Source organism: Lagopus leucura, unplaced genomic scaffold (assembly GCF_019238085.1).
Source record: "Lagopus leucura isolate 7727_CA_CO unplaced genomic scaffold, USGS_WTPT01 Super-Scaffold_100022, whole genome shotgun sequence".
NCBI classification, from domain to species: Eukaryota; Metazoa; Chordata; class Aves; order Galliformes; family Phasianidae; genus Lagopus; species Lagopus leucura.
The window spans coordinates 1,513,502-1,526,916 of record NW_024962275.1 but is presented as its reverse complement, the minus strand read 5'-3'; the positions used below and the strand labels follow the sequence as shown (position 1 = coordinate 1,526,916).

General features: G+C 39.6%; 1 protein-coding gene and 1 long non-coding RNA gene across 15 annotated transcripts in view; one reads left to right on the top strand and one right to left on the bottom strand.

Moving 5' to 3' along the window:
- Nucleotides 1-13,415, bottom strand: part of LOC122184171 (spermatid perinuclear RNA binding protein) — a 62,099-nt gene that overhangs the window by 34,437 nt on the left and 14,247 nt on the right. For 8 of the 10 annotated variants that reach the window (XM_042878911.1, XM_042878902.1, XM_042878908.1 and 5 more), the window contains exons 2-4: nt 8,728-8,899; nt 5,711-5,928; nt 1,834-1,999 (exon numbers count right to left, since the gene is read on the bottom strand). In XM_042878911.1, coding sequence (XP_042734845.1) covers nt 1,834-1,999; nt 5,711-5,928; nt 8,728-8,730 — 387 coding nt within the window. In that variant the 5' untranslated portion in view covers nt 8,731-8,899. Of the gene's footprint in view, nt 1-1,833; nt 2,000-4,831; nt 4,984-5,710; nt 5,929-8,727; nt 8,900-10,289; nt 10,426-13,415 lie in introns of those variants that run through there. The other 2 variants (XM_042878905.1, XM_042878913.1) reach the window with 2 other exon arrangements.
- Nucleotides 1-13,415, top strand: part of LOC122184173 — a 60,955-nt gene that overhangs the window by 42,804 nt on the left and 4,736 nt on the right. For all 5 annotated transcript variants that reach the window (XR_006180500.1, XR_006180503.1, XR_006180501.1 and 2 more), the window contains exon 4: nt 222-338. This is a non-coding gene — a long non-coding RNA (uncharacterized LOC122184173). The remainder of the gene's footprint in view (nt 1-221; nt 339-13,415) is intronic.

Here is a 13,415-nt window from a genome sequence, read left to right as displayed (position 1 = left end):
TTGCTACACTTCCAAATACGTGGATTCCACTTCACACTACTTTTGGTAGCCATGGGAGGTACTGAATCCCTGTCCCTTTATAAATAACCACTGACATCTTTTAGAAACTCACAGTGGCATTTCCATCTTGCATTTTTCCAAACACAAACATATTAATCTTTCTTCAGAGGTTTAAGGTGCTCACTCTTCTGATTTTGTCTCTTGATCTCTTCTTCACACAGCACTTGAAACTGAATGCAAGACTCCACTGTTATCCAGTGCACTCACTGATAGCAGCCCCAGAAGAGATTCGTGAGAATGCCTAGAAAACCTGACCTTCCTCTCCTGACAGCACATCAGTAAGTCAAGAGTGTCTTTCAAACTGATCTATTTTCAGACATTTTCCTCTTGCTTAATTACTACCTACAAAAGAATTTAATGTAAGTTGCCTAACAATTTGTCCTAACTAACATCAAAATTATCTCAACTGATCTGTATCTCTCACCCTTAAGACCTGCACAGAAAACTACAAATTAATTCTAAAGCTAACTCCTAGTATTTGTATGTTTCAGCAAGATTATGAGGTTAGAACATTAGTAATTGGAACATATCTAACTACTTTTCCCGTTGAGACTTGCACCCCAACTCCAGTAGTGTTGAGATGAAATCACTTAAGCATCTGCTCATGGTTAGCCTACAAGGCAAAATAAAGCAGAAGCTAATATCTCTGTACATCAAGTGCAGGTTTTGCCCACTAACAAACCTACATCTTCCTTGTCTGTCCTTGTCTGGCATGTCTGCAAAACCTCCTTATTGTCATGATAGTTGTAAGCTGGTTTCATGATTTAGATCCCTCTTACCTCAACTTTAAAATAAAACCAACAACAACAAAAAAAGCAAACCAAAAATCCCAAGCGTACACCAGCTTTTCTTATCACTTTCAACCTTTCTCAACTCACATCATCTGTGGACAGGGAACAAACATAGATTTACTATCTCATATCTCTTCATGCGAACAAAGGAGCAGTGAGAACCAACAGCTGTCAGAAGTGGCAGAACACATATAGTCTATGTGGAAATAAGCAAGGCAGAAAAACAGATCAGGAGAGAAACGAATCCTGTTTGGATCTGGTTTGGAGAGAGGCACTTGCAGTGCAATATTTTGGGGCACAGTTTCTCAGTAACAGCGTATGTTTCAATCTGGATTGGACTTAATGGTATCTGGATTGGACTTAATGGTATTAGCTTTTTAGCTGCTTTGAAGAGACCAGTGTTAACTCTTAAGTGCTGGATGCCAAAATTAAAATGAAATAGCCATAAATAAAAACAATTATAAGCTCATGAATAAAATAAGCTAAAATGAGAGACCATCTAAATTGACTTTTTTCTCACTTCAGATGTACAGTGGCACTTATTTTGGGGAAGCCTAAGGAAAGCAAAGCTACTACAGTGTAGAACTCAAGAAGTTCAGGCAGGGAAGCGGAGAACAACAAGGACCACATGCTTGAGCAGGGAGTTATTTCTGAGACTGCTGTTAGCTCACATTACTGATTGGAGCAGAGAACAAAACCCAGCAATATTAGTTACTAAATAGAAAGGTTAGCTATCAGAATGGGAAAACTGACATCACAAAAAGGGATTAGGACAGCACCATGAGCAAGACGTTAAATTCTGTGAATAGCTACTTCATAACAACGCATTGGAGATGTGGTCTAGAGGTGCTGTCCTAGATTCAAAGTATGCTTTTTAATCTTTAACACATTTCTCTTCTCCTGGAAGGAATTACAGTCTTTACCCAAACACATCTTGCAGTGCTATCATTCATTGCTACAGGACTACCCTGAATTAACTCACCTGAATTTGAACGGGGAGATTGTCTTTGACTATACATAATAAGGTCTTTGTGGGTTTTTCTTTGCACATGAGAACCAGCTCCAAATCCATATCATCTTTTATCAGCAAACCCTTTGCAACCAAGCCAATTCTCATAACACCACACAAGGTCCGACCACTCTGATCCCTGGAAATGAAATAATTCTGAGTAATTAAAATGGTATTTTTACATATTGAAAATACTTGTATTATGCTATAACAGTGAGGAGACAAATGGATGGGACTGATTACAGTGCTGAAGTGGCATATTACTTATCAGAAAAGTAAGCATAGAATGCTTTTATAAAAGTGGTTCCTATGAAAAAAAAATAAAGCATTGATTTGCAATTCACATGAGTGCAGAAGATGCCTAGCTCAAGTCACAAAGCACAAAAAAAAGCAAAATTAACTGTCTGCAAATCTGCCAACAAAGAATACAGTAATTACGATCTAGACAAGCTCTGACAGAGTTCCCATTAGCAGAAGTGATCTGAGCTGTCTTTTAGCAATGCTCCAAGTTTAAACACGGCCGTAGCCCTTCATAATGTTCTGTTTAATTCGTACAGTCAAACCTTTACCTTAAAATTTATATCAAAAATTATTATTTTAATTGTAGCACCTCCTGGAAACTGACTTTTCAATAAAAGTCCTGGTTGCAGAAAACCTTCCAGGCCTAATTCCTTCAACAGGTCTCACCAGTGAAACCTACAGCAACAGGGGCATGAGTACTAGGCACTAGATTCCAGTCCCCAGTAACGCTTAGGGAACATTTAAGGACCACAGCAGACAACTTGCAAAGCGATGTGAGAACATTTTAGTTCTGAGTATTGAGAAGAAAACTGCAACAAAAACCAGTTTAGTAGGCTAAAGAAAAACCATAAAACTTGCATAATAAACAGCGAGGAAAATGCAAGAAATGCACCTTTGACAGTTCAAAACCAGCTACTGCCATGACTCATCTCACATACTGTGGCACCAACTAGCGGCACATCCCCCTTACAAAAACAACAGAAAGCACATAATCAGTAAAAGCAGAAAATCATCTCAGCCAGTAAGGCAGCATCCCTGTTCCTGTCATTGTTACCATCCAGTAGGTTAGACTGGATAAAAAAAACCAACAAAGCATATCACATTGTGATCCAAGATCATCAAATAGATCTTAAGAGATCCTACGCTTCACTCGATCAATAACATCATCCAACCATCCCACAGACTTTGCACAAGTACTTTAAGTGGAAATGCTGCAACAGTTGTCTGCACAAACAGAAGAAAGGAAGGTCAGTCAGCAATCCCACCGTCCCAGGAACAGTCAGAAGCAAACGAGCTTCGGCTTTTTTTAACTACTGTTACAAAAGCAAACAGTATCTCAACTTCTAGCCTGAAACGGTGCTGCTTAACCAGTATCTGGACGCAGATAATTCCTTTGAATATGGATTGCAGCCAGCAATGAAGATAATTTACATCGTAGAGAAATATACTTTAGCCCCTTTTAGCTTGTAAGTGATTAGTAAAATAATCTGCCCCCAAACAAATGCATAAATAAGCAAATTGTTCTATATGTATAAATAATGCATGGATGTTTGCAGTAACTGTACTCCAGATTTGTAATAGAGCAGAAGCACAAAACCACATGCAAAGGTGTGAATAGCAAGGCTATCCAATTGTCTCAAAAGCGCTTAATGCAAGCCTGGAACTTTACTTTTTTAAAATTTATTTTTAGAGAATCCATTCCACGGCCTGCGTTGTCCACATCAGAAGACGTGGAGACACTGCCAGTAGTTCTAAAAAATAACCAACAAAGTGTGTCGTGCACTTAGAAAGACTTTTTCTGTGGGAATCGGAACTTAAATACCTCCTTCAATAAGATGACAACATTAAATTGTCCATCTGTAGAAAAGCAGCCTTTCAGTACAGCACAGTTATTCTGCAGTGGTAATACAATTGGCTAAAATAATTTTTTACGTTAGTTTATGTAACAATGTTCATGAATTTACATGCCTTGCTATTTCTGTTTGAATACATTTCACACCAAACAAGTGATACATCACAGCTCGTGTGTCTGTTAAATATTTATTACAGAAAACATAAAGCCACAGGAATCCAGTAAATCTGTACATTTACTTTTCAAAGCTATTCTGTTATGGTCTTCATATGGCTGAACATTTCCTATTGGAAACTATATCCGAAGAAGGCGGTGCCCCATTGGAACTTCACACAGAACAAGCAGTTCTTACGACAGTTCCCAGGCCCATAACTCTGTCTTTGACAAAGTCGAATACGAGTATAAATACTAAAAAAAAAATCTGCAGAAAAATGCTATTAATACTTGAGGGATTTTCTGTAGAACCCACAATGCTATTTGGAAATAGCAAGATACCAAGTCATGAATGCTTGCTGCTCCTCCCACCCATGAAGGATTTTTCCTAGTTAATACAGAAGCAGATTTCTTGTTTCTAAATGGAGTACATTCAGATGGTGAGGCACAGCAGAGCTTCATACTGCATTTCCTGAATGCTTTATGAGACCTGGGAAGAGCTAAGAACCACATTACAACAACAAAACAAGAAGCAGCATTTCATTTTTAAAATTCCAAAGATACCCCACTATGAATTTAGGAATAACTGATAAATATAATGGTTATCAGTGTCTCTTCCACCTTAAGCAAGTATAGTGTATTTTCTGTTCACAAACTGATACAACTCTGAATTAGGAAGACTGTGTCTTCTTCCCTTATCCACACTGAATTGTATCTCACTCCAGAAGTACATAGTTCAGTGCGTTAGTATTTCTACTGCTGCTAGAGTAGTTTGTATTGCACCCTGACCCCACATATAAACAATTTTAAATATGTATTATTTACCAGCACACCAAAAAAAGGCCTCGCAATAGAACTTTCACTGGCATAAAAGGTGTCAGAAAACATAAGGAATACATATGGATAAAGAATACACCATTTATCAGTTTTAAGAACAGAACTTACTGGGCAAAGCCCATGTAGCTGCAGACTTTCTTAATATTCCACACACCATAGGAAAGGAAATTGGAAGAGTCCATTGACTACATCTCTAGTGCAGGTTACGTTACGGATGTAACCAGATTAGAGTCCCGAGAAGTTCAATGGAGAAGTGTTATCTAACAGGAAGAGCAGAGAACTGGAAATCAGGTTTTTCAGGTCATGACATATTTGCTGTTCGCCTCCTAGTGCTTCACTTCCTCATCTGCAAACTGGAGAGAATACTTACCAGAGCTGGAGAGCATATGAAACAGGAAGCCCAAGTTCTGGTTCTAAGTGCCCGAGTTAAAAACTTACACACCAAGAAACCTAAAATAAGGAGCCAGTTGTTTCAGCCTCTTCTTCAACTACTGGAGTTATGCTAGAACAAGAAAACTTGGCACCATGTCAAGGAGCAGACTGGGACATACAGCAAACAGATGTTTCACTCAGAGCACAATATAACAGAAGGAAATGGATCCTTAGAAAAGCTGGTTTGCTAAGTAAACAGTAAGTTTATAAAAATCTTTTGTTTCCTAAATGGAAGGAGTCCCTAAGCTACATGACTGCGGATTTGCATTCACGTGCTACAGGTACATATATACACTTATTGCTGAAACATTTAACTGCTAAAATGCAGTTTCACATTACATGAAAATAAGAGAGCAACTGCTGCCTAAATCTTGCTTATTCCTATTCCTTGCACTCGCTCTGTATGTTCCCACCTCAAGCAGTGCAAATATGTTCACTGTGTCCCATGAATATTTGTACACAACAGAATCAAAGCACACTACAACTCTTATATAGTAGGAAAGGAACCTGCACAGTAACTGCACAGTAACATATTATGAGGCTCAACTCACTCACTTGGCATTGCTTTCTGCAGCTTCCTCCTTTGCTTCCACATCACCCTCACATTTTACAGACTTGTTCTTTTCATCCATCCAGTCAGACACATGCTTAAGGGCACATTCTACTGTTGATACCATGTTCTGGACAGCTTCAAGTTCTTCTGGAGATGGATAAATGGTTGAATGTTTCACCATAACATGGCGGTCATCGTTAGCAAAAGATCGGATAGATCTCTGTTACAGAGTGGGAAAGGAGAGGAAAAAGAACAAAATTATTCAGTTATCAATAGAAAGACACTACCTGAATGGCAGTCCTCACTGATAGATGTAAGAAAAGGTTTTATGATGACCATGTGTTGCAATCTGGCAGGACTGATTTCTTATCAGAGAGATACACAGACACCAAAGACTATCATGGAATCAGCATTAAGCTGGCAAAATGTATAAGGCTTAAGGTGGGGTTTCTTTTTGACACCTAGCATTAGATGCCTAGAAGCCTTTACTAGCCAGTAATACTGGCTGCTAACACTGGCACATCTGGAGCACAATTTATGTCCACAGTAGGATGAGATAACTGTGCTCTGGAGGTACATCCCTTGGGTCCTGGGCAACTCATTTCACTTTCAAACGTCTTTAACTTCCCTTGTTCTTTGATTCGCTTGTTAACTAAGATCAGGTTTTCAAAGTCAGTGAAAGAACACCTAGACCCCAATCTTGTCCAAAGCATCTACATATAAAGGAGAAACAAATTGTGAGTAACAGCACACTGTGTGTGAAGGAAACTGTGTGAAGGAAACATCCTACCCAGCAATACCTGCAGGAACTTAGATCCTGAATTTCAGTGACCTTTCCTGACTGTCTGAAGCTTCAGTAGCTGGATAGCTCAAAGCAAAGGGAAGAGCTTAGGCACCTTGATGCCAAAAGGTAACCACATTTTAAAGTAGGCAAATTCAAAACGTAAGTAGCCCAGGATGAAAGCAAAGGGCTGACAAGGATAATATGGAGACAACTCTCTAAATGCAACTTTGTATATTCTTGATGCATGGAGTGCAGCTGTCTGTCCTCAATTTCTGTTAGAGACAGTGGCAACCCCTTTAGAACCAATCCAGTAAATAGCCACTCCCCTGTGGCTTTGTTGCTGCTGCAGACAAAGTCACAGACACTACGTATTGGTAAGTGCAGCTTAGCAAAATGCACTGGGATTTACAAAGGCACGAATGAAAATGAGGATAGGGATAAGCTGGTAAGGAATGCAGAAATTATTTCTTAAAAATAAGATAATAAGTAAAATAAGTTTAAGATAAGTTTGCAGTGAAACTTCAAGACCTGAGCGATACTGCTGAAAGAGGTAAACATGGTTAAATGACTTGTGCCAAGAGGTTATAGTTTGCTACGCTCTAGCCAGTTGAAACTCAGCTGATCTAAACAGCGACCTGGACCAGCTACACAGCACAGACCTCCAGCAAGTACACCTCTGAACATTCTCTAGACACATGCCAGTCACTACTGAAAGTCCCCTGGAACTTAGAATCATCAACCAGAACTCCATCCTCCTACACATTAAACACTGCAAATGCTTTAGTTTTTACCCCCTAGTTGGTGGGTTTGCTAACAGCACGTACTCTGCAATAGCACACGTTTTTCAGGTCATAGAAAATCATAGAACTGCTCAGGTTGGAAAAGACCTTAAAGATCATCAAGTCCAACCACAAAATGGGCCTGTGAAGGATGTGGAAGGCTTTTGGGTCTAATACTTGTAGATCAACAGGTCGTGGCTTCCTGGGTTATTACATTCAAAGATCAGCACTACAGTTACTTCCTTAACTTCTTCATGCCTCCCCACAGCAACAATTCAAGTAGTAAAAACTCATCAGCCAGGGGTCTGGTGTTACTCCAGTGCTTTTTACAGTTGCAAAAATATTTCCAGAAGGTTCCTCCTGAGGTTAATCTGCAGCTTGGGTATACAGAGAAGCTGCAGTTCTGCAGTGAAAATTGACAAGCTGGATTTATTCATTCATCTCTACCATCTCAAGTATCATGAAATATCAATCAGGAAAAACAGTCAAACAACAACAAACTATTAACTCAGATATGAAGACTTTTCTGTTCTTTTCTAATAGATAAGCATTGGCAAGATCAATTATTCCTTACAGTTTAGGCCAAAAACAATAGGAAAAGAAGACTTCACGTTGATAACTCTGCTGTGTCAAGTGTTCTTCCTCCCTTTGTGCTCTATAACAGGTAAAAATCTTATCTTGGATCATATATGTGTGTTACATCCTGGCTATCATCAGCCACAGCTATACAAGTGTTAGAGAACAGAATTTAACATTTATTGCATTTATTCTCATTTCCCTTCTCTCAGCAGTAACACTTAAGAGGACTTACAATCTATGCTTAAACTGCTCTCCACACTTTTTCAGAACTGGGTAGGTTTACTGCCCTTTTGAGAACACATCTTCAGAATCTTACCATCACAATCCTTCACATTTATACAGCTTGATAATGTAATCCCTGATGTTCCCAATTTGGGAGCAGCACCAGGTAGACTAGAAATGACTCCTTATTTAGTTCAATACACTTGGTGCATATCCTTTACTGACATCTCATCTACGCTTTTAATGAAAAGTGCATAGGACCACATGCATTCAGCTTTTAATACATGTGTACAAAAATACAAATAATTTTACACTTGCTGTTGTGAGCAAGGAGTGAAAGGGGAACAGCAGCATTTGGTTGTACAGTCTGCAAGTTCAAGGTCACTCACACTGTTTGCTACAGCTTGCTAATGCTAGTTTTATTAGAAAAACTAGGAGCATCCCCTTCATTCACATTTAATAATTCATGTAATGCAACTCTCTGGTTTGAAATGGCTGACAAAATATCAAACCTCGTCTGCTTTACTCAAAGTATGCCCTACCATCTCCAATTTAGTGCGAGGTCAGAATATCTCCTTGCTTGTTTCATCAGGCCCCATGCAAGACCATCAGAGAATATTATTAATGTGACCCTATGAAAGATAGGGATACCTACCATGATTTGTTACTGTTTCAGCTCTCTCTTTCTTTCTCCTTTTCCCTCCTCCTTGGTGTCTTTGCTAAGAGCTGTTTTGCTTGACAGAACCTCTTCATAAGCCTCTCAGTCCCTTGACAGCTCAAGAGTTCATAGAGCTAAGATGCTATAAGAGTCACTTTCTGTAACTCACCTGCAAAAAAGAAAGAGAAAACCAACTTGAATCCAGAAGAAACATGTTAATTCCAATAAGTGCTCAATGCAGAACACTGAGTCAAACCACTGACTAAAGCTTCACAGCAGAGAAGAGCTCGCCAAATCATCCTTCCCAGAACAATAGCAGATGTCACTACAGGAAGCAGCTTCATGCCATGTGCCCACACCTATTAACTGCTTTCCCATGCCAGTCAGAGCTTCTCCCAGTGCACTGTCAGCCAACTGGCAATCTACATTTCTGATGCGAGGAAGATTGGAAATCCAAAGTGCCAAATACATATGAAACCAGCTTGAACAGATAGCTATTGTTAACACTAATTTAATCATTAAAAAGTAATTAGCAGCTGAAATCCTCTGTGCGGCCTTTGATTCTGAATGTCAGATGCTGTACTTCGGGTGGCAATAACTAATCTCTTATTTAAAAAGAGGGATGTACATTACAATAAACTGAAGACATGAGAATTGTGATCATGTCTGCCTGAAATCATTCATGATGATTTTTCTGCCCTTGCACTGCTTTTTGCAGTACATAACAGCTAAAAAAGTCTCTACAGCAGTCCTCTTGTACTAAACTAGAAGAATGACAGAGCAGGTACTGCTAGAGAGGAAAGTAGAAGCTTACTGCATAGTTCTTGGAGAAAACTCCTGTTTTCCTTTCATTGTATATATTTTTGCATCAGCTTTCTGGCAACATTCTGAAGTAACTGGAAAGCCCAGTCAAAATTTCTGCAGGGTGACACACACACACACACACACACAGAATGTTTTCCTTTTCTCCTGTATGTCAGTCTTTACTTCTCCAGCAGTATGTTACATGTTGCCTGTCAAAAAATCCTGATGGTTCTGGAGATTAAAAGCAAGTTTGGCAGCAACACAGGGACAGGTGAGATGGCTTATGCTCATACTAAAAATACCTGGAAAAAGCAAGCTAATAAAAGCCCTGAAGGACCTCTTTTCTTATCACAGAGGCTATGTATTGTACCAAGTTACCTTAACGCTCTACCATATTGCTTCCCAGAAGCAATCAAATAAGATGTTCTTTAGTGGGACCAGATTCCTACCTTAGGTGATCTTGAAAGGCAAGCAGGGACAGCTGGAAGCACAAGCAAGCACCAAGATTACTGCTTCAGCACTACTTAATACATGAGCTAGTCATAAGCTCATTCAAACTTAAAAGCTATTCACCATCTCTAGAACCAGACTCTTTATCAGGATTTTTGCTTAGCTTTTCCTATAATAGTCATAATAATAATAATAATAAATAATATGCTTTAGAGTCGGCAGATGGCAAGCTAGAGATACTTATCAGACATGTTTCCAGATCATCTCTTTCAAATTAGATGGATTCAGTTTGAAGAGAGAACCACCTTCAGATAATCATTCTTCCCTGTGACTCCAGCACTTCACATTTTCAGTTTGCTGTCTTCTCTGTAATTTGGCAGATCAAGGCAGAGGACACTGGAACGTGTTGCTGAGTTTAGCGTGCGCCCAGCATGACATCTCCAGACTGCAAGCAACACCCCAGCCTGGACTCCCTCCTAAGTCTACTGCAAGCTGTTGCTTATCAGCTCGTACAGTATATTGAAAGCAGATGGACAAGGAGAGCTGGCTGAGCAAATTCTGGTGCTTCAGAAAAACTGCAAGCAGACTGTAGTCTAGAGGGCAAGCCTGCAGTCTACCTCACAAGTTCTGAAAACAGCCGTACCCCAGGGTGCAATTGTAGATATATTCAGTGCTTTTCAGTGCTCTTTGAAAATACAGAGCAGCTGTGAAACATTTGTTTTCAGTCTATAATTTAGACAGTTAAAGCAGAATCACAAAAACCTCTCAGAAGTCTGCTTTAAAAGGGTAGTAACCATCTTATCTTAAAAGAGGTTCAAGTTTCAACAACATGCAATAGATCCAGATGAAGATATTTATTTATGAGTTTGATTCTACCTGCCCTTTTTCTCATCCATGAGTGGCTGAGGTCTGAGCATCATTTTATTTCTAGATTACAGCAGGATGCTTGTCCCTGTGCACTCATGGACGTAACAGCTGAGGTCCAGGCTAAAGGTACAAGAATATTATGTGTGATTGCCCTAAGCACTGGTTTCCACCTACTCTTGTAACAAAATTCTAGAAAAAGCTACCAGCAGTAATGAGACCTTGGTGACCTTGAGAAAGTCACTTTACCTCTGTATCATGTGGCCCTAAAGTGTAAAACAGGGCCAATACTTGCTCCAAACCATGCTAGCAGTTGAGTAGAGCCTGCAGTGTGGTTTAATGTCACTGGGGATTTGACACAGTAGAAATGTTATTGAAACACCATGACAGTCTAACAGTGTTTCCATTAAACATCCCATCCTTCACAGAGGAAGTTTATGCTTTGGTGCAAGACAAACAAGGAAAAGAATTTCAAATGAGGCCTTTGTAGTAGGGCATATTCCTGCATCTGGCCGTTCTGTTCCCAAGAGAGACATTTCAACAGCCAGAAATAATGAATATGCTTATGTACCTTCAGGTGCTTGGGAACAGCACAGAGAAAAGCAGGAGAAACAGGTACTTGTCTTCCTTAAGGAGTGTTGTAACATCCAAACCTGAGAGCTGTGACCTTCTAGAATGCAGAACTGCTCTGGTGTTCTGAAGCCTCTCACAGCACACAGCAGTACTTGCACAGAGCGCTGCAGAAATGGCTTAACAGAGGAGGAAACTGGGGTCACTGTGCTCCATGTCCTCACTTCAGTGTGCTGCTGTTAAAGGCACAGATGCCATGCCATTTATTACAGTGTAGAAACTGGTCTTAAATGCTACAGCAAAAGGCACAGGCCAGAAATATTTATCTTGAGGAAAAATAACCTCCACCCTCATTATCTACCCTTACACCAACATCTGCTCACAAGAGCTCCGTTTACAGCATTCGTACACCACCCTGATATCCCTCTGAGTTTGTGTTAACAGAGCAGCAAGGGCAACTATAGTTGCTGATAGCAAATGAGTGAACATCTACAGCCTGAGGTGCATCAGACAATAACAGAAACAACTCGAATTTGCACAGAAGGGGTAAGAAAAAGTGGGATTTGTATCATTTTTTGATACTTTCAAAAAATCATAATAAGAGGACTGTAGCTTTAAATTGCAACTTTATTTTAACTTCTGCTTTGCATCCAGGGGACAGGTAATTTTCCGTCACACCGTATACAGAGCTGCTGAAAATACGCTGCTTTTTGCTGTAGTATAATTTTATTGCTGGCCTCCTGCCAAGAGCCTTTCTGGCAGCATCTTCCACAGTTGGAAACTGTGTATCTGGGTCAGAAAAGACAAGTTGCTTTTCAGAACAGCTCAATACATTTGGCAGAGATGCTGATATTATAATTGAACTCTTTCAGCAACTCTTTTTGTGATGTACGCAGACATCAAACAAAACAAGATGTGCAAAGTTGATTAGTGTCAGAATAACTGACAGCGAAACAGCGAAATAGTTTTCTCACATGTTAAAAGTATCAACAAACCAAGAGATACAGAGAAAAATGCAATTCAAAAGGATGCTGTGAGGAACATGGGGCAGAGAAACCTGCAGAGTATGATCAACCTTTGTGCACATGTTTGCTGTTTTAAATGCAAACTCCCTGTGTGCTGTACAGAACTGGTTTACTCATTCTGCATCACCAAAAAAGAGAAACTTGCCCAGTGCAACCATAAAAACAATCTGTAAAGAAATGCAACCATAACACTGGGATATGTATTTACTAAGACTTAGGTTGCTCGCAGCAATATTCTCAGCAACCATCCAGTTTCACCTGTACATCCACATGAGTTTTATTGTTTTCACAGTTCCTGGCAAAGTTGCATCTGGCTTAGCCTTTAGAAGTCTGCAATTTTCCAGCCAGACAGAAAATTGTAAAGCAACACTACACTGAGAGCTGGAAAGGTTCTTCCTCTGACATTCTTACCCTACATACAATAAATACTGACCTAGTATCACTCCTGCTTGTTCAGTTCTTAAGACAGTTTGACAAGAAGCTCCTGTGCTCAGATTTCTTCTGAGTAGAGAGCCCCAGCACCCCACTTTTACGGTTACCAGACAGGTTAGGCACTCATTTGATAAACAGAATAGAAGAATCATCCAAGTCATTCTTCTGGGAGCCTGGGAGAACTTTTGGCTCTTAAATAACAAATTGACATATGAACACAAAGTACAATCAACTTAATTAGCATTCAGCCTGTCAGTAACATCCAGAACAGAACTGTCCATAAAACAGCACTATAAGAATATATATACATATATAAATAACAAAGGGAGAACTTCTTGGCACAGCCTTAAAAAAACAATACAAAAAACCCACGGTTACATACTACATAAATAAATAAAATCAAAGTATTCATCTTCAGACTAGCCAGAAACCATGACTAGACTTTCCATGTCTGAAATGTTCAACTGATTTCCAGCTTCCAGCACCAAACACAGGCATTCCTGCTCTTCTCGCTAAACTGGACACTGGAAACCTGGAGCT